Source organism: Euleptes europaea, chromosome 9, assembly GCF_029931775.1.
Source record: "Euleptes europaea isolate rEulEur1 chromosome 9, rEulEur1.hap1, whole genome shotgun sequence".
NCBI lineage: Eukaryota > Metazoa > Chordata > Lepidosauria > Squamata > Sphaerodactylidae > Euleptes > Euleptes europaea.
In genome coordinates, this window is record NC_079320.1 from 21,227,058 (window position 1) to 21,245,686 (window position 18,629).

Genomic DNA, 18,629 nt, shown 5'->3' on the forward strand with positions numbered 1-18,629 from the left:
GACCCACTGCCAGTCTGAGTAGACATTACCGACTTTGATGGACCGGGGTCTGATTCATTATGTTCTGGGGAGGGGCCGTGGCTCAGAGGAAGAGCCTCTGCTTGGCATGCAGAAGGTCCTAGGTTCAATCCCCGGCATCTCTAGTTAAAGGGACTAGGCAGGTAGGTGATGTGAAAGACCTGTGCCTGAGACCCTGGAGAGCCGCTGCTGGTCTGAGTAGACAATACTGACTTTGATGGACCAAGGGTCTGATTCACTACAAGGCAGCTTCATGTGTGAATCCACACAATGCTGATTGGGAAGGCTGATATTCTCGAAGGACTGAATCCACTTCTCCTAGATGGAGTGACATTGGCTTTTTCAGAACAGGTTAAGAGATTGGGGTGCTCATGAACCCTGCCTTGCTGTTTGAAAAGTAGGTTGGCATGGTGCCCAGGAGTGCCTTTATCAGCTGCATCTGATTCACCAACTTTCTCATAACCTAGACTCAGATGAACTAGCCATGCTGATGCATGCTACTGTAGCCTCATGGTTAGATTACTGCAACATGCTCCACATGGGGCTGCCCTTGAAGAAAACTAGAAACTACAAATGGCCCAGAATGTGGCAGCCTGACCACTGTCAGGGGCTAGCCGCCAGGAACATATGTTGCCCATTCTGAAGCAGCTTCATTGGCTGTCACTTTGTTTCTGAGTTCAATTCCAGGTAATGGTTATGACCTTTAAAGCCCTTCATGACCTGGGACCCGCATATTTGAAGGACGATCTCCTTCCATATGTCCTTGTGCACCAACTACAATCATCAGGCAGACATCTGTTGGCTATCCCACCATTCAGGGTGGCCTGTCTGGCATCCACCAGAGCCTGAGCCTTTCCCATTGCGGCTCTAGCTCTGTGGAGTGGGCTACCTGAAAAGGTGAGAGGAGGCCCCCTCTTTGAAGAGTTTCAGGAGGCGCTGCAAGGTCTGCATGTTTGCCAGGGCATTTGAGGGGGGGTGAATAGCAGGCACCTTTTAAGAGGGGAGGGATATGGAGCTGGTTATCTTAGCTTTGGTTTTAGCCAGGGATGCTTTAACTATTACTGTAAACTGCCTTGAACCAAGAGTAAAGGTGGGGTACAAATGTTTTAATTAATAAATAATTAAAAAAATTCTTCCTCTGATGGGAAATGGAACTTGAACTAGGGCCTTCAAATAAAGGAGCAGCTTGGGGGTGCTGCACAAACCAGGGAAGGCCTCCTGTTGGATAAGCAGGAGGCCTTGTAAGCCAGATGTGGCATTAACCAGCTTCAGCTGGTGAGCCAGCTGCAGCCTTTCCTGGGCAAAAAAAGATCTTGCCACTGTGGTACATGTTCTGATAACATCCAGATTAGACTACTGCAATGCACTCTACATGGGGCTGGCCTTGAAGAGTGTCCAGAAACCACAATCGGTACAGAATGCTGAGGCCAGAACACCGACTGGACTGGGGTGGAGTGGGTTGTGGTGATCATATCACCACAGACTTGTTGCGCCTACACTGGCTACCAATTTCTCCTGGACCCAGTTCAAGAAGCTGGTATTGACCAGCAAAACTTAAGGAGCGTCTACTCCCATATGAACCTGACCACTACAGTCATCTTCAGGGACCCTGCGTTTGGGGGAGTGGGGAAGAGGAGGTTGTCATCTGAAGAGAGAATGGTAGCAACAAGAGAAAGAGCTTCTTGGTCATGGCACCCAATGTATGGCATACCCTCCCCAGGGAGATTCATCTATCCCCTCTTATCATTGTCTCCCGCCAGTGGGTGAAAACATTTCTGTTTTATTTGGTGTTCCCTCACTGACCCTCCTTCCTGTGAATACTGTGTACAGTTCTGGTCACCATACCTAAAAAAGGATATTACAGAGCTTGAGAAGGTGAAGAAAAGAGCAACCAAAATGATTAAGGGACTAGAGCAACTGTCCTATGGGGAGCGGTTAGGACTCTTAGGGCTGTTTATCTTGGAAAGAAGGCGGCTAAGGGGAGACATGATAGAGGTCTATAAAATTATGCATGGTTTGGAGAGAGTGGGCAGAGAGAGGTTTTTCTCCCTCTCCCATAATACTAGAACACGGGGTCATCTGCTAAAGCTGGAGAGTGAGAGAGTCAAAACAGATAAAAGGAAATATTTTTTCACACAACGCAGTTAAATTGTGGAACTCCCTGCCCCAGGATGTGGTGATGGATGCCAGCTTGGAGGGCTTTAAGAGGGGAGTGGACATATTCATGGAGGAGAGGGGTATTCATGGCTATTAGTTAGAATGGATACTGGTCATGCTGCATACCTATTCTCTCTAGTATCAGAGGAGCATGCCTATTATTTTGGGTGCGGTGAAACACAGGTAGGATGGTGCTGCTGCAGTTGTCTTGTTTGTGGCTTCCTAAAAGCACCTGGTTGGCCACTGTGAACAGACTGCTGGACTTGATGGGCCTTGGTCTGATCCAGCAGGGCCTTTCTTATGTTCTTATGTGTTTTTATCTTGCACTTTCTATTCACAGCTTTATTTATTTGTTTACATTTTTTGCTTATATCGCTCAAGCAGGGCTCGGGGTGACTGTGTAATGCCCTAAATAGATCTTCTGTATTTCCTGTAGGTGTGCAGTCGTCACAATATATTTTGGATGTTGCAACGATGCAGAAGATTGAGGAGAAATAGGCTTTATGTTTCCTGCAGCCTTTGCTCTGGCTAAAGAAACGTAGCGCAAAGCTACATCCTTCAAAGTCCACTGAAGTCAATCAGTTTGCAAGGGCGTAAGCCCGCTTAAGACAGCACTGTGGGAAATGGTTTGTATGCATCCTTCAGAAGCATTTTAGAAAAGGACTGTTGAAACTATGGCAGCAAGAAAGGACTTCATCGCTGATACTCCTGCAGTTAAAAATATTGCACAATCTATTCCTTAGCAGACCCAAGAGAATTAAGTGTACACTCTACAATTGCTTCAGCGGAATATTTTCCTGCTTAGAGGCTGCATTTAAAATCATGCCAGAATTTTCAAATGTTCTTCAGGATCAATCCATAATTGCTTTCTCCTGCAGTTGTTTCTACACATGCCAATTTGAATTACTTAGAGGCCTTCAGTTCCTGCTATTCCAACTAACAAGCGTCTGGAGATCTTCGCATTACCAAAAGCTTCTGCAGAAAATGCACTTCTGATATTACAAGTTACTTTACAAGTGGTCAGAGAAAAGCACTGGGACCCTTTGCGGAGGTCCCCACAGACCACTGTTCCATTCCCAAACAAAACATGGTGTGAAAGGCAGGCTTGTACTTGTTACAGTAACAGACATTAGAGAATTATTGTCTGAAATAAAAATCAATGAAACTAAGATGAAAACCTCATTCAAGGGAATAAAGAAATATGCAAATGATTTTTTTTGATGGACTGAAATCAAGACTGGCCAGAATTCAGTTATAGCAACAAATAAAAGAAGCAAGCTCGGAAGAGCCCAACAAAATTGGATGGTTTGGATCAGGGCTCAACAAACCCCAGATGCCAGGTTGCAACTGTGCCTCTGAAATATGGTATTGGAGGAGAGTGTTACGGATACCATGGACTGCCAAAAAACAACAAATCAGTCAGTTATAGATCAAATCAAGCCTGAACTGACCCTAGAAGCTAAAATGACTAAACTGAGCCTGTCGTACTTTGGTCACATTATGAGAAGACAAGAGTCACTGGAAAAGACAATCAGTCTAAAAAAAGTTGAAGGCAGCAGGAAAAGAGGAAGACCCAACAAGAGATGGACTGACTCTATAAAGGAAGCCTCAGCCCTCAATTTGCAAGATCTGAGCAAGGATGTTAAGGATAGGACATTTTGGAGGACATTGATTCATAGGGTTGCCATGAATTGGAAACGACTTGACAGCACAACACACACACACACACACAACTATGCCTTGGAAATCCCTTCTGGAACCTGCCTGGAGCCCCAAGTCCCACCAGCAGCAGGCGAAAGATAAATGCTCCGGCGTGGTGGCTGGACAAGTACGTGAGTTAGCCAGCTCAGCCATAGGAGGCAAGGCTGGAGCTGCCTGATCAATTAGCTCTTGATTGTCAAAAGCCCTGAGGCTATTGATCAGGCATCTCCAGCTACAGGGAGCTTTCAGCATTCAGGCAGTTGGAGCCAGAGATGCTCCCCATGGTTGGGAGGCTGCACTGGGGAGGGTAAAGAGGACAAAACCATCCTTTCCTCCCCCTCCAGCAGTCTAGAGGCTGGGAAGCACCAACAGCCCGGTGTTGCAGCCCTGCTGATTGCACTGGGGAGAACAGAGAGACAGCCCAGAGTGTTGTAGCTTTTTTACAGAAAAGTGTGGGACGAGCGAGCATTGAGCCCCAGGTAAAACTCCCACACATGAACGAGCCAAGAGTACATCCAAAATCTCCCCAATTGACAAAAGAGGGACAAAAATGATGACAACTTACCCACGGCAAGTACCAAAAACAGGAACTGACTGTGCTAAATCAGAGTGGTTGAAACATTTGATAATATTCTCCTAGGTTAACACTTCATGGAAGATACTAGTTAGCAACCTTAAACTTGTGACGAACCCCTGAGAAGATTAATATCCCTGGGGTTCCCCCAAAACACAGTTTTAAAATCACTGCTCCAGAGAACATTCTTGGTCTGGAATACTGGGAAGGCAGCAGTCAACTTCCAACGTAGGAGAAAACCCAAAACCACATGCTGTTGCTTTACAGCAGTTATATTTTTGTTCTTTTCTAAAATTCAAAATGGCTTTCTCATTTAAAAAGCAACATAAACATTAAGAGAATATAAGAGATCAAATGTTAAAATAGAAACCACAGCAGCAAAACAAAAAACAGGCGTTGCACCTCTTCTGAAAGGCCACTATCTATTTAGGGAGGTAATTCCACAGCCTTGGGGCAATTGCAGGTTCTGTACACGGGGACAATAACATCACTACCCAGAACATCCAGATGTTTAGCAGGGCCTGGCCTGCAAAATACAGATGTGCTTTCTTATGCTTTGTACCATCCCATATTCAATTATGTCCTCCTTTTCTAAAATTTCAGTAAAGTGTACCTTTCCACTCAAACAGCAAGTATGCGAAAGGAAAACACAACTTTTCCCTCTGGCTGATTTTAATACGCTCTCCCTAAGCAAGCCTATATTTTATATTCATCCTGCAATATGTTGAGGAAAAGCTAATTTTTTAACCCACTGGAGCTGGGTAGTATCACTTTAATAGCTGCTGTGCCTCATTACATTTAATTTGAGTGAAAAATAAATTGCATTCTTTGGTAAGAATTGTACTACAAATATAACAAAATACCACTTAGACGCTTACATGCAGTGCTCTAATCAACCTTTTGTAAAATGCAGATGAGCAAGAGCATGAAATCACAAACACAAGGTCAAGACAGACCAATGCTTTCAACTTCTGTTCACCTTTCAAGGCAAACCAATCTGACAGAATGTACACAGACTTCCTCACACTAGACCTTACCTTTCTAGCTTGGGGCACACTGTCACCACACATACTGCTCTTACCTTGCTGCACCCCCACATCCACAGGAACCCATGCAAAGCATGTTCTCTTGGAGACTAAACAGTCCATTCCTGAGCTTTGCAGTGCCCAGGGACGGCGTGGCAGGGGCACCACCTCCAAAAAGATTTGGAGGTTGTCTGATTTTTGTTTGTGGTCTGATCCAGCACGTCCTTTCTTATGTTAATATAATGAGAGAGCCACCAGAACTCTCCAATTTTTTCATACAGGTGACTTCAATTTTTCTTCTTACTTTTGTGCTAAATTGGATGGCCCAAACTAGCCAGGTTTTGTCAGATCTCGGAAGCTAAGCAGGATTGGCCATGTTTATTCCTTGAATGGGAGACCTTCAAGAAAGTCCAGGGTTACTAGGCAGAGGCAGGCAATGACAAACCACCTATGTTCGGCTCTTGCTCTGGGAATTTAAGCCCTAAATTTTAAGAGCTCTAGGGAAAGAAACGGATTAAAGCAACAGCAAAGTTTGATAAGGAACAGAACAGAACAAACGGATCTTGCCGACTGTGGTGTCAAAGATCAGTCTTCTATGATTAAAATGGAGTTTGCATTGATTCTTTGACTTCCATATTTCATTTCCTTCTCTCTCTTGCAGTAAAGCTGGCAGTTTCCTAATTGGATTTAAATTTTAAAACATCTAGCAAGTACATTCAAATTTAAATTTTGGTATCTCAATGATTTCTTTTCCTCCCGAACAGATATATAGAAAAGATAGATGCCGTGGCCTGGCAATAAATATAATCTATTCAATAAGCCTACAGTGACATCATATGGTAAAAAATGGATTTTATTAATATGTATCAGACACTATCAGAAGTATTGCTACGTTACTGATGTACTAATGACTTTGACAATACTGTGAGTAGAAAATCAGTAACTTGGACAGATGCAGTTAGTTTAGTCTGCAAGTTTAGTATTTTTTTTAAAAAAAAGCCTAGCTTGTATCCTACCTACCACTCTGCTCAGCAAACTTTAAAAGCCTTCTTCCAGGCTGAAGAGCCTTCCTCGGATGAAAGTGAGCCTTCCTCCAGAAGAAGACAAACTTCCATTGCAGGAAGGCTGCTACCGCTGGAGCAAAGCACCCAACACGGCTAAGAAGAGTGGAAAGTACAAACTTTAGTACTAAAATCTCTTTGAATTTTTATTACACAGCATAAAGATGGGCTATGTCGTGAAGATTATTCCCAAAAAGTAAATTATGTCATTTGCACAAGCCATCTTTCCTTTCTTTGAACACGTTCTTTGATGATCCCTTGCTACCTGCACTCAAAGTCTTTAAAATGGCTCTTGATACTTCCATCTCTGCTAATATCTATAATTATAGATAAGCTGTTCTTGGGGTTATGTGACCATTGAAATCCCTCCTTACCAAAACTAAAGGCTGAAGTTATCCATAGAATCATAGAGTTAGAAGGTACCACCAGGGTCATCTAGCCCAACCCCCTGCACAATGCAGGAAATTCACAACTACCTCCCCCCACATCCCCAGTGACCCCTGCTCCATGCCCAGAAGATGGCAAAGATGTCCTCCCTCTCATCATCTGCCTAAGGTCATAGAATCAGCATTGCTGACAGATGGCCATCTAGCCTCTGCTTAAAAATGGAAGGAGAGCTCACCACCCCAGGATCTGGTTGGCTGGCACATGTTAATGCAACTTTGATGAAGCTAAGCAGGTCTGGGTACAGCCACTGCCTAGATGAGAAGCCACCTGGGAACCTGTGCATGCTACCTTGAGTTATATGGTAGAAGAAAGGCAAGATAAGTAAGTCAATAAATGGGCATGGGGGTATCTCTACAGCAAATGTTTTGGGACATGGTCCTAAGCACTGGGGAGGGGGGCTCTCAAGCAACATAGAGGATGGTGTCGAGTTGTTTTCTGTTGCTCCAGAAGGTCGGGCCAGAACCAATGGGTTAAAATTAAATCAGAAGAATTTCCATCTAGACATTAGGAAGAATTTTCTAACAGTTAGAGCGGTTCCTCAGTGGAACAGGCTTCCTCGGGAGGTGGTAAGCTCTCCTTCCCTGGAGGTTTTTAAGCAGAGGCTAGATGGCCATCTGTCAGCAATGCTGATTCTATGAACTTGGGCTGTTCATGGGAGGGGGGCATCTTGGCCAAATTCTGGGCACTGGGGGTGTGTGTAGGGGAGGTAGTTGTGAGTTTCCTGCATTGTGCAGGGGGTTGGACTAGATGACCCTGGTGGTCCCTTCCAACTCTTATGATTCTATGACTTGCAGGAGCTGCCACACTACCATTTTTGTTGCCCGGTGCTCTGAATGTGCAACAGGGAATGCCTGCGTGCACACCCATGCACTCACAAAGAATTTCCTGTCTGCAAGGAGAGAAGACAATGTTACATATGCAAAGCAACATACATGGACAAGACCCGCTTGAAGTTTGCTGAATGCCATGATGTCTAGTTAGAAAAAAACTACTACTTTGAATTAGGAATGGAATTGGTGGACTGTAAACTGGCACCACGGACCAACCACAGTCATTCATTATTTATTAACTTCATTTATACCCACCTTTCTCTCCAATGGGGACCCAAAGCAGCCTATATCATTCTCTTGTCCTACATTTATCCTCACTATGTCCTTTGCACACAGCCATGAGAAAGCAGAGGCCTTGCAGAAGGAGAGGGGCTGCCTCCTCAAACAATGGGAGAAAACCAAGCCAACAAAAGCCTTGCTTGTTGCAACAGCTTTCAGTTCCTCTAGGCAACAGTTCCCTTCAAATTCCTGCTGGATAGCAGATGCATGCTAAGGCACAAGGCTAGGCCATATATTGGTAGGACTGAAAGAAAGGGGAAGGAGACAGGGGGACATGGCTGCCGTACCCAGAAAAGGAAGAAGGTTGTGTAGGCCATAGGAGGGGAGGTGGCAGAGGGTACAGCCTGATCCCTTAGATTTTGCATGCTAAGCAGGGTCAGTCCTTGGATGGGAGACCACCAAGGAAGACTCCGCAGAGGAAGGCAATGGCAAGCCACCTCTGCTTCCCACATGCCTTGAAAGTCCCTTGATGGAGCCACCATAACTCAAATGTGACTTGTCAGCACCTATATATGTACACAGGCCAGGTTTCCATACACGTTTCATCTTATTTGGTGGGCGTCACTAGTTCTGAGTTGGCAACACTCATGCTCAGAAGAAAAACCGATATTTAAAAATGGATACTTCTAAAAGAAGTGCTCAGCTATGCTCTGCTATATGCACAGTGCCATAAACCCAGATCTTGGACCATAATAACCAACTGTTTCAGAGCAACTCCATCCTCACCTAACAGAACTGTATTTTTCTTGAGTTGCTGTGGTAGCTTTAAAGTGGCTATAGACTATGGGGACAAAGCCCCCCCCCCCCAGCATTTCGCCCTGTATTTTTTGTATAGTTAACATCACGGTGTTTAGTTGTATCCAAAAAAGACAGAGAGAAGGAGAAGGAGGAAATAAAGTGAGAAGTTCAGGAATTGAGCTGCTTACTTTTACAGCAATGGCCTGAGAACTCAGCCCTGATTTAAAGACCTCCAACTATTTTGGAATGTAATATTACAAGCCAACAAGCAAATAGAAGAAATAATTAGTTTTCACACAACAGTGACTTTTATATCTAAAGGTATTGGGCGAAGTCATAGAAAAAGTGGACACAACTACCTTCATGTGATCTGTCCAATTAATTTTGAAGATAAATTCTATTTGTTACCTAAAGTAATTTCCTGTGGGAATGTACTGAGAAACATAATGAGTTTGGGACGGCAATTCAAACAGTGGCTTTTGTAACTAAGGCAATGAATGAATTATGGTGAAGTGCACTGCTCCACATTATTACTAATTATTTGTTAAGCATCAAACACAAGATATACTCTGTGCTGCACAAGACTCGTATCGCCTACCAAATACAAAGTGGAGATAATGATGAATTAGATCAATATGTGAACAGTGGCCGCATTCAGATGACTCGACCAGCCTCCGTTTATTCATGACGAGCACGAACACCGCTTGTTGTGTTTGCTGGCATTCCTCCCCCCTCCCCCTGACACACATAGGAGAGCAACTGAAAGCTTCCTGGTTTGGGAATCAATCAAACTCCAATTTGCTGTGATGTTTGAACGCAGACACGTGGGCAAGTTGCAGTTTGTTGCCTCCCAATTCTAAATCTCTGTTCGTTCCTCATTTAGAATCCTGGTGCCTGGGGAAGAGACACTTGCCATTTTGCCCAGGTGCCTGCATTTGGGTGTCACAGCAAAATTGGGTTTAATGGGAGGCTTCCAACACCATTCTGTCCTCTGTCTGCAAGAGAAAGAGGGAGAGGGAGGGAAGGGTGAATTCAAATATAGCAACAAGCTGTGTTCTTGCCCTTAATGAATAACATTTTGCCATGACATGATCTGGGAGACCCAGGTTCAAATCCCACTCTGCCATGGAATCTTGCTGGGCCAGTCACACAATTTCACCCTTACTTACCGCAAAGGGGTGTTGTGAGGAGAACACTGTAAGCCATTTTGGGTCCCCATTGGGGAGAGAGGTGTAGTACACATGAAGTAATCAATATATACAAGATTGTATCCCATGCTTTAATATAAATATTTGTTAATGATGTATAATTTTCCCTTTTCCTTGTGTGTGTTTTTAAATAAGCTTCAAAGCCAACCCTCTGAAATTATTGTATGTTTGATTTGCATTTTTCATCTCAGAATGACAGAAAAGCTGAGAACACATTTTCTTATCAATGATTAAAGGCACGTTAAATATGATATTGGCTGCTCCACCACATAATGCTTCAGGATCTTTCAACCATTATGGCTCTTACACCAAAGTTTCAAGGAGCCTTTCACATGGGGTAGTTAGTGGTTAAGAGTGGTGGTTTGGAGCGGTGGACTCTGATCTGGACAACCGGGTTCGATTCCCCACTCCTCCACATGAGCGGCGGAGGCTAATCTGGTGAACTGGATTTGCTTCCCCATTCCTACACACGAAGCAAGCTGGGTGACCTCGGGCTAGTCACGCTCTCTCAGCCCCACCTACCTCACAGGGTGTCTGTTGTGGGGAGGGGAAGGGAAGGTGATTGTAAGCTGGGTAGAGTGTCCCTTAAGTGGTAGAGAAAGCCGGCATATAAAAACCAACTCTTCTTCTTCATCATCTGTGAAAGACCCTCCATGCCCTTCCTACAGCTAAAAGACTTACATTACAACACTGGAAAGACAAAAGCCCATCTCTGGTAAATCAATGGATTGAGGACCTTAGAACTCTATCAGTACTTGAGCGCATGGCATATAGATGGTAACCATTCATAGACACTTGTGCCTCAATCCGCTGCCGGGGTTATAGAGTGTGACTAGCCCAAGGTCACCCAGCTGGCTTCATGTGTAGGAGTGGGGAAGCAAATCCAGTTCACCAGATTAGCCTCCACTGCTCATGTGGAGGAATGGGGAGGAATCAAACCCGGTTCTCCAGATCAGACTCCACCGCTCCAAACCACTGCTCTTAACCACTACACCAAAGCCAAAGCTGGTCATCATAGAGCAGGTGTATAATAATTATGAAATTTTTCCAGTTTAAATCTTGCCCTCACTGCAGCTAGGTAGCTTTAGGCATTCCACTCTCTCTTAACCACTACACCACGCTGGGGCTGCTTTCCCAGCCTAAGTCCTTCCGCCTGCTCCTTAAGCTCCTGTCCTTCTCACTGCACACTTTCTGCAGGGTTAAGCCAGAGTGAGCCATTCTGACCGGGCCAGGTGGGAAAAGTTCCTGCTGGCCAGGAATGCGGCTTTCCAGGTATCTAGGAGGCTTGGTAATCCCCTAGCCTGCAAAAGCCTCAAGGATGACTAGCCACAGTTCCTTCCAGTTTCTAGCCAGCTGCTCCCTTTACCTCTCTCAGCCAGAGCCTTTTATCCCTCCTGCTCTTGGCCATACCCAGTCCCTGCTTCCCTGATTCTCCTTCTGAGCAAGCCCTCTCCTCAAGGAGGCTCTTACACCAGATCAGTCCTTTGCTTCATAGGGAGCTCGTGCTGGTTGGTCTTACTCCGGTCTGCTCCTCCCTCACTCTCGCACACCTAACTAGTTCTCTCCTCGGCTCTGCAGCTGAGCTGCTGCCTTTAAGAGCTGTGCACCTGCACCACTCCTTCTTCCCCAAGGGCAGGATGTCCAGGGCTGTGACATGGAGATTCGGGGATTTGAGCGTGGAACCTTCTGCCTGCCTAGCAGTGGCTCTACCACTGAGCAATTGTCCCTCTCCAAGATCTGCCCTGGCCAAGCCTCCATATGGGATAAGGACTCCTCAAGAGCTGAGGAGCCCCCATTGCCCCCACTATAGTAGAGACCCCTTGCATCCCAGAGCCTCCAGGAAACAACCTGCTCTGCCTCCCCTACCACAGCAAGCTGCTGTTTCAGAGGCAGTGGAAAATGCAGACAGCAAAAACCAAGGGACTTGACCACCTCCAGCATGCCAAGAGTTTTCCCCATGACCCCAGGAAGAAAGAAGGTGGAGAACCAGGACTGAAGCTGGACTCTTGGAAGGGGCACATGGCAGGCAGCTCAAAGCATCCCTTACTCCAGTCTTACATAGAAGGATAACACCACCTTTTAGCTGTTTTCAGGATCCAGGACCCAACTAGAGCTAGAAGGGGGTCAGCAGGTTGAAGTGAAGAAGCCTTCACTTCAACTCCTGCCTTTGCTGATTCAACAGCTCAAACCTAGCTCATGCTAGTCCTGGACAGCTTCCTACTATCCAGCTCCTACACCAGGAGAGCCCCATGCCTTTCTCCCTGGTTGGCCAGGTAAAGAAGGGGTCAGGCCGGTTCAAACACTGTGGACTTTTACCCAAATTCGGGTTAATTACCTGTTTTACCAGTCTCCATAATGTATCCTTTTGTTTATCCCTATATTACCTTTACATTCTTAGAACAAAGTTTCCATTCACATGCTGCCACCATTTGTTCATGCCCTATATAGGAGCTGGGTATGTTTAGCCTGGAAAGGAGAAGACTGAGAGGTGATATGATAACCATCTTCAAATACTTGAAGGGCTGTCATACAGAGAATGGTGCTGAGTTGTTTTCTGTTGCCCAAGAAGGTCAGCCCAGAACCAACGGGTTTCCATCTAGACATTAGGAAGAATTTTCTAACAGTTAGAGCGGTTCCAATATATAAATACATATATAAATATAAATATATTAAAAATAAATATAAATATAGAAAGAGAGAGGAGCCCCGTTGCGCCGAGTGTTAAGCTGCAGTACTGCAGTCAAAAGCTCGGCTCACGACCTGAGTTTGATTCTGACGGAAGTCGGTTTCAGGTAGCCGGCTCAAGGTTGACTCAGCCTTCCATTCTTCCAAGGTCGGTGAAATGAGTACCCAGCTGGCTGGGGATCAAGGGAAGATGACTGGGGAAGGCACTGGCAAACTACCCCGTAAAACAAAGTCTGCCATGATCTTAGCTTCCTTGGAAAATTACATGGTCAACTTACCTGGTATCTTGGCCTTAGACAAATCTTGCCTAGGTGTTCCACTGAGAAATGAAGCATGCCTTCTTTTAGCCATCGCAGTTCGGGGAATCATGTACTCGCGTTTGCCTTGTGATTTTGCAAATGATCTTTGAACATTATACGAGCCTGGTGGAGGAACGTCCTGCAATATTAAAGAAATGTAAGTGTCAGTTGAAATACTCCGATGCTTAGTGTGCGCGTTACAGGAAGCACAATAGTAACTTGACTGGAAATAAATGACAAGCGGCAAATAAGCATCTGTTACCAGAAAGATTTACTGCCAGCTCACATGAGCAAATGTGCTGACAAATAAGTATTTAGGACGAGATGCAATGTGACCACTGTGCCAAAGGAGCCCATGTTAATTGCATTGAAATTGTGACTCAAACAATGTTGCCGCCATCAGACAGCATCATTAGTCAACACTGCTATGTTTGCAAAGAGCCACCATCACTAAAGGAGAGGACAGATTAAAGGACCAGCAGAAATTCATCTCTGCAGAATCCAAAGGGTTTTTTGAGCACCACAGAGCCAGGGGCATTGGGGCAACTCTACACATAGGTTAACTGGAAGCAAATTTCGAGAAAGTAAATTACAAGGAGCAAAAAGGATAGAAGATCAGACTGTTCTCATTTAGCACCACGCAAAACACTTTTTAAAATATATACATATATATATATAAATTAAAGATTTTCAAAAAAAGAAAAAACACATGACAATCAAAAACATGCATTCATATCATACTGGATATTTGTTTAATTTATTTAATTAATAATCTAAGTCCTTTATAATATTTCCACTGCTCTTCAAGCTGTCTGTCAATACAATACGTAATAAAATTGATATTACCCATTCTATATTTTTACTTTTATTCTTCGTCTGCTGCTCTAAACTAGATTATTTCATATACACTATCAATCTGCTGCCTTTATATTACTATTCTTTTACTTATTAGTATACCTCCGCCCTTCTTTACCGAATTATGATTTCTACTTTATGTACTCAAAACAAAGCTCCCATTTCTTCTGAAATTCTTCCATCATTCTGCCTTTCACCAGACTGGATAATTCCGCCATCACTGCGTATTCTGCCATTTTATCTTGCCCTTTTTCCAGTTCTGGAATTTCTTCTTGTTTCCAAGTTGTTGCCAGTACTAGTCTCACTGCTGTAATCATGTAGTTGAACAAGTCCCTGTGATTCTTATCTATCTTTTCTGGCATTATTCCCAACAACATTGTTTCTGGGTCTAGAACAGTGATGGCGAACCTTTTAGAGACCGAGTGCCCAAACTGCAACCCAAAATTCACTTATTTATCGCCAAGTGCCAATACGGCAATTTAACCAGAATACTGAGGTTTTAGTTTAGAAAAAATAACTCAAACATTCACATATTTTGCGTTAAAAGAAAAACACAATAACAGAGCTTTCAATGATACAAACAACTTTTTATTGAAAGGTAAGTTTTCTGTAGAAATAGAGAACCAAAAAGTGTGGAGATGGCATGGGGGGGAGTGTAGTTTAGTAGTAAAGCCCTTGTTTAAAATACACAAGATTCCAGATTCAGTGCCTGGCATCTTAAGTTAAAAAAATATGAGGTTGCATTGTGTGAGGAGAGCTTTCTCTACCCATGGACCTTTACTCACAGCTGAAAAAACTTAAATGTATTTTTCTTGTATTAAAGAAATATTCTTAGAAAATAGAACATTCTTAGCATGTAATTCTTAAAAGTTCAGAATTGTCTTACCAGTCTGAATGGGAAAGTTAAATCATGCAACAAGTTGCTTAGCTTTTGGCGACTTATATACATTAAAAAAAATAAGAACTGAACAGCATTTTAGTCCGTTGTGGACATTGCACACTTCACTACCAATAAGAATTACTATACTTTTAAAACAAGTGTAAGTATTCTGATCATGGGATCTTTTAAAAATGAAATTTTCTTCACTATTGTACAGCTTATTATGAAGAATCCTTTTGTTGGGTGCTTGTGTTCCACAGCACCCAAGATAATAGGCATGCTCCTCTGATCCTGGAGAGAATAGGGATGCAGCATGACTAGTATCCATTCTAACTAATAGCCATGAATACCCCTCTCCTCCATGAACATGTCCACTCCCCTCTTAAAGCCTTCCAAGCTGGCTGCCATCACCACATCCTGGGGCAGGGAGTTCCACAATTTAACTATTTGTGGTGTGAAAAAATACTTCCTTTTATCTGTTTTGAATCTGTCACCCTCCAGCTTCAACAGATACTTGTGAGGAAGCCCTTTGGCCTTGTGGGAGGGCCAGCTTCCGAGTAAACAAACATACACTGGGGCTGCAATACTTGAATATGCGCCCTGGGGGGGGGAGAAGAGCGTTTCCCCTTTATCCTCCCACCATTTGGGGAAGGCGCTTCTCACTCATGCTAGCAGAAGCAACTCGACTTACTACGCAGCAACCCAGAATAAATTTTGGGTGAAAACGCACGGGGGGGGGGGGGTTGCCTTGGATTTTCCCCTCTCCAGATGCACATCTCCCCCATCCAAACTCTCCAAACTCAACAATAAGCCCCCCCCCCCCGTGCAGAGTTTTGAGAATTCAGATGGGGGAGATGTGCATCCAGAGAGCGGCGAATCCAAGGCAACCCCCCCACCCCCCCAATGCGTTTTCGCCCTAAAGTGAACTGGCCAACGCGGCAGTTTCTGGGCAAGAGAGGCCCGGCCAAGCCAACTCCTCCAGAGCGGCGCTCCAGCCCGTGATGGAAGGCCGGCCGGCTGGCCAGTGGCAGCAGGGGGTGGGGAAGCCTCACCTGCTTCCCTCAGCCGCCGCTCCCGCCGCCGCTCCCGCCACTGCTGTGCTGCACGGCAGCTGAGGTGGTGGCGTAGGCGGCCCCTCCAGCCCCAGCCGGCCCGTGCAGTAGTTGCAAAGGATCTTGCCCTGGCCGCCTTTCTTCCACATGGAGGAGGAGGTGGCGCGACACACGCTGCATGTCGGCTTCAGGCCTAGCTGCATCGCAGCGCCTCGCGCTCCCGCTCGCTCCCTGCCTGGGGAAGCCTGCACTCCGGCGCCGGCGGATGGATATCGCCGGGGGGGAGGGGAGCTCCGCTGTCACAGCTCGGCAAGCGGGGACGGTGGGAGGCCCGAGCGGGGAAAGGCGCAGCAGCCCCCTGCTGGCCATCCTGCGGGTTCTCCTCCTCCCGGCGACCCGCAAAGATCCGAGCGGGGCATGCGCGGCTCAGCTGAGTCACGCGCATGCTGGCAGAGAGGGCTACGCGTGCCGGAGTCGGCACACGTGCCATAGGTTCGCCAACACAGGTCTAGAAGAAAGTTAGTTTTAGAACCTTCTGCATTTCTTGGTGAATCACGCAAACCACTTTTGTACGCTGTCCATACCAGTAATCCCTGACATGGTGCCCACGGATGCCACACTGCCAACAGTGCATTCCCTGGCTTCTTGGGTCTTGGAGATAAAGTGCAAAGATTCTTGAATAAAAATGGGGGGGGAGAGACGGGAGACTTCAGGATACTATCTATCGGCTGATTTACTAACAAATCTCTGAGCTTATTCTAAGCAGATGAATGAGAGCTGTGTGCTTGCAGCTTCACCACAGACATTTGTGTGCCTCCAAGCTTGGAAGACACTCCTGTCTCTAGAAACTGAGACCAAACAGTCTCTTTTCTAAGTCAATAGTTAATCCTGGATTTCCTTTGCCTCTTGGAGAGCCAGCATGGTGTAGTGGTTAAGAGAGGTGGTTTGGAGTGGTGGACTTTAATCTGGACAACCGGGTTTGAATCTGCACTCCTCCACATGAGCAGCAGACGCTAATCTGGTGAACTGGGTTGGTTTCCCCACTCCTCCACATGAAGCCAGCTGGGTGACCTTGGGCTAGTCACTGCTCTCTTAGAGCTCTCTCAGCCTCACCTACCTCACAGGTCTGTTGTGGGGAGGGGAAGCGAATGTGATTGTAAGCTGGTTTGATTCTCCCTTAAGTAGTAGAGAAAGTCGGCATATAAAAACCAACTCTTCTTCTTCTCCTCCTCCTCCTTCTTCTTGGAGCAGGAGACATCACTTTTGGGTCTGCAGGAAGAGCCCATTCAGAAGTAGATCTCTCTGTTTTAAGATAACACTTGACTCAGAACCTTCTGACATTTTACAGATTCTCCTGACATTTTGTGATTGGCTCCATTCTCGTGGCAGACATTTTGCAGTAGCAGCCACTATCCTTTCTTAACATTCCAGAAAGGACCTATATGTTCAACAAGATTAGAGGTTCCTAATCTGTAAGATCAGGGTGCCTATCACTTTTTAAAAATAAAGTTTTTTAAAAACGTTTAAATACAACTCTCATTCTTTTATTACCTGTTAGCCAAAATGCGCTTCAAAGGGGGAATTAGCTGCGCTTATGGTAACTATAATATTTATAAAGCGGGGTGCAACCAATGTATACCAGAGACAGAATCTGTGACCTTAGAATAATGACAGAGACAGGGATTCCAAATTAAGAGAGTTTATGTAGTTCAGGCATTCAGTGTAGCAACACAAACATACACAGAGAATCTAGGAATCAAAGGAAGGAGAGAGAAATTGCCAAATGTGGCAGGAATATGTTGACGGACTATACGGTACCTGTTCTGAAGCGGAGGTGTACTGAGTTCCATAGGCTAAGGGGGGAATAAACAAAGATGGCAGGGAGGGGGGAATAAAAAGGGGGCAGGGGGTACCCTGAGTGTTCAAGCATGGCTGCCCACACTGACAGAATTACAGTCAGTATGAAGGGGAAGACCTAAGGAGAGGTCTGGACTTTCAGGAGACCTCAGATATACTACTTTCTGGAGGGGGGAGTGTGATTGGATTACCCTCCTGGTTCCCAAGCTAAAAACAAAAGGTGACAAAGGGCCTTAATGGTTGGCTGCCGGGGTGGGGGAATGACAATTTGGAAAAACTATTCTAATTCCAGTGACTTGTGCAACCCAGGGAGAAACCAGGAGTCTCTGCAGATTGGATTAACGATCTAAAACAAAAGGTTCGATCTTGCTATGTCCGGGGCTCATCAATCTGCATTGCTGGGGGAACGATTCATCGTTGTTATCTCAATGTCTCTGATGGGCCATTAATTGCTGAGGCAATGGGAGGTGGGGTGTTGGCGAGGGCTACGTGCTTGTCCACTTTCTCTGGCATGGCTTCTGCTGGAACAGAGTTGCACAGGAAATGGAGTCTCTCTGGTTCACTGGAGAGGTTGACCTGGCCTCTGTTTCTCAGCTGCCGGCTCCGCGGGATGCATAGGAGCGTTGGTGTCAGTTTCACTCGAGCGAAAGAGCCTTCCCCATATCGTTTGGGGCAAGACGCATGGCTTGGAACAGCGTGCGAACATATGCCTGGGGTTGCCATGACCAGTCCGGGAGTTCGGGCACTCCGTTAGGCAACACACCATAGATGGAGAGAAATAACCAACAAGCTCAGAACTCATTACTTTCATGAACAAATGAGTACTACAGGCAGAAGGAATACAACACTGTGCAGCGGACGGCTCAGTCTAATATTAATAAGTTTTAATTTATCTTTTTTTAAAAGATAGGTGATTATTTACATTTATATACTGTGTGTGAAATGATAATGTATTTCCTTATT

The 18,629-nt window shown here is 45.3% G+C and overlaps 1 protein-coding gene across 1 annotated transcript in view; it reads right to left on the reverse strand.

Annotated features, from left to right (window-relative positions):
• Positions 1 to 18,629, reverse strand: part of STPG2 (sperm tail PG-rich repeat containing 2) — a 242,468-nt gene that overhangs the window by 142,822 nt on the left and 81,017 nt on the right. The window contains exon 11 of the mRNA XM_056855812.1: positions 13,002 to 13,161. Within this exon, the coding sequence (XP_056711790.1) occupies positions 13,002 to 13,161 (160 nt within the window). The remainder of the gene's footprint in view (positions 1 to 13,001; positions 13,162 to 18,629) is intronic.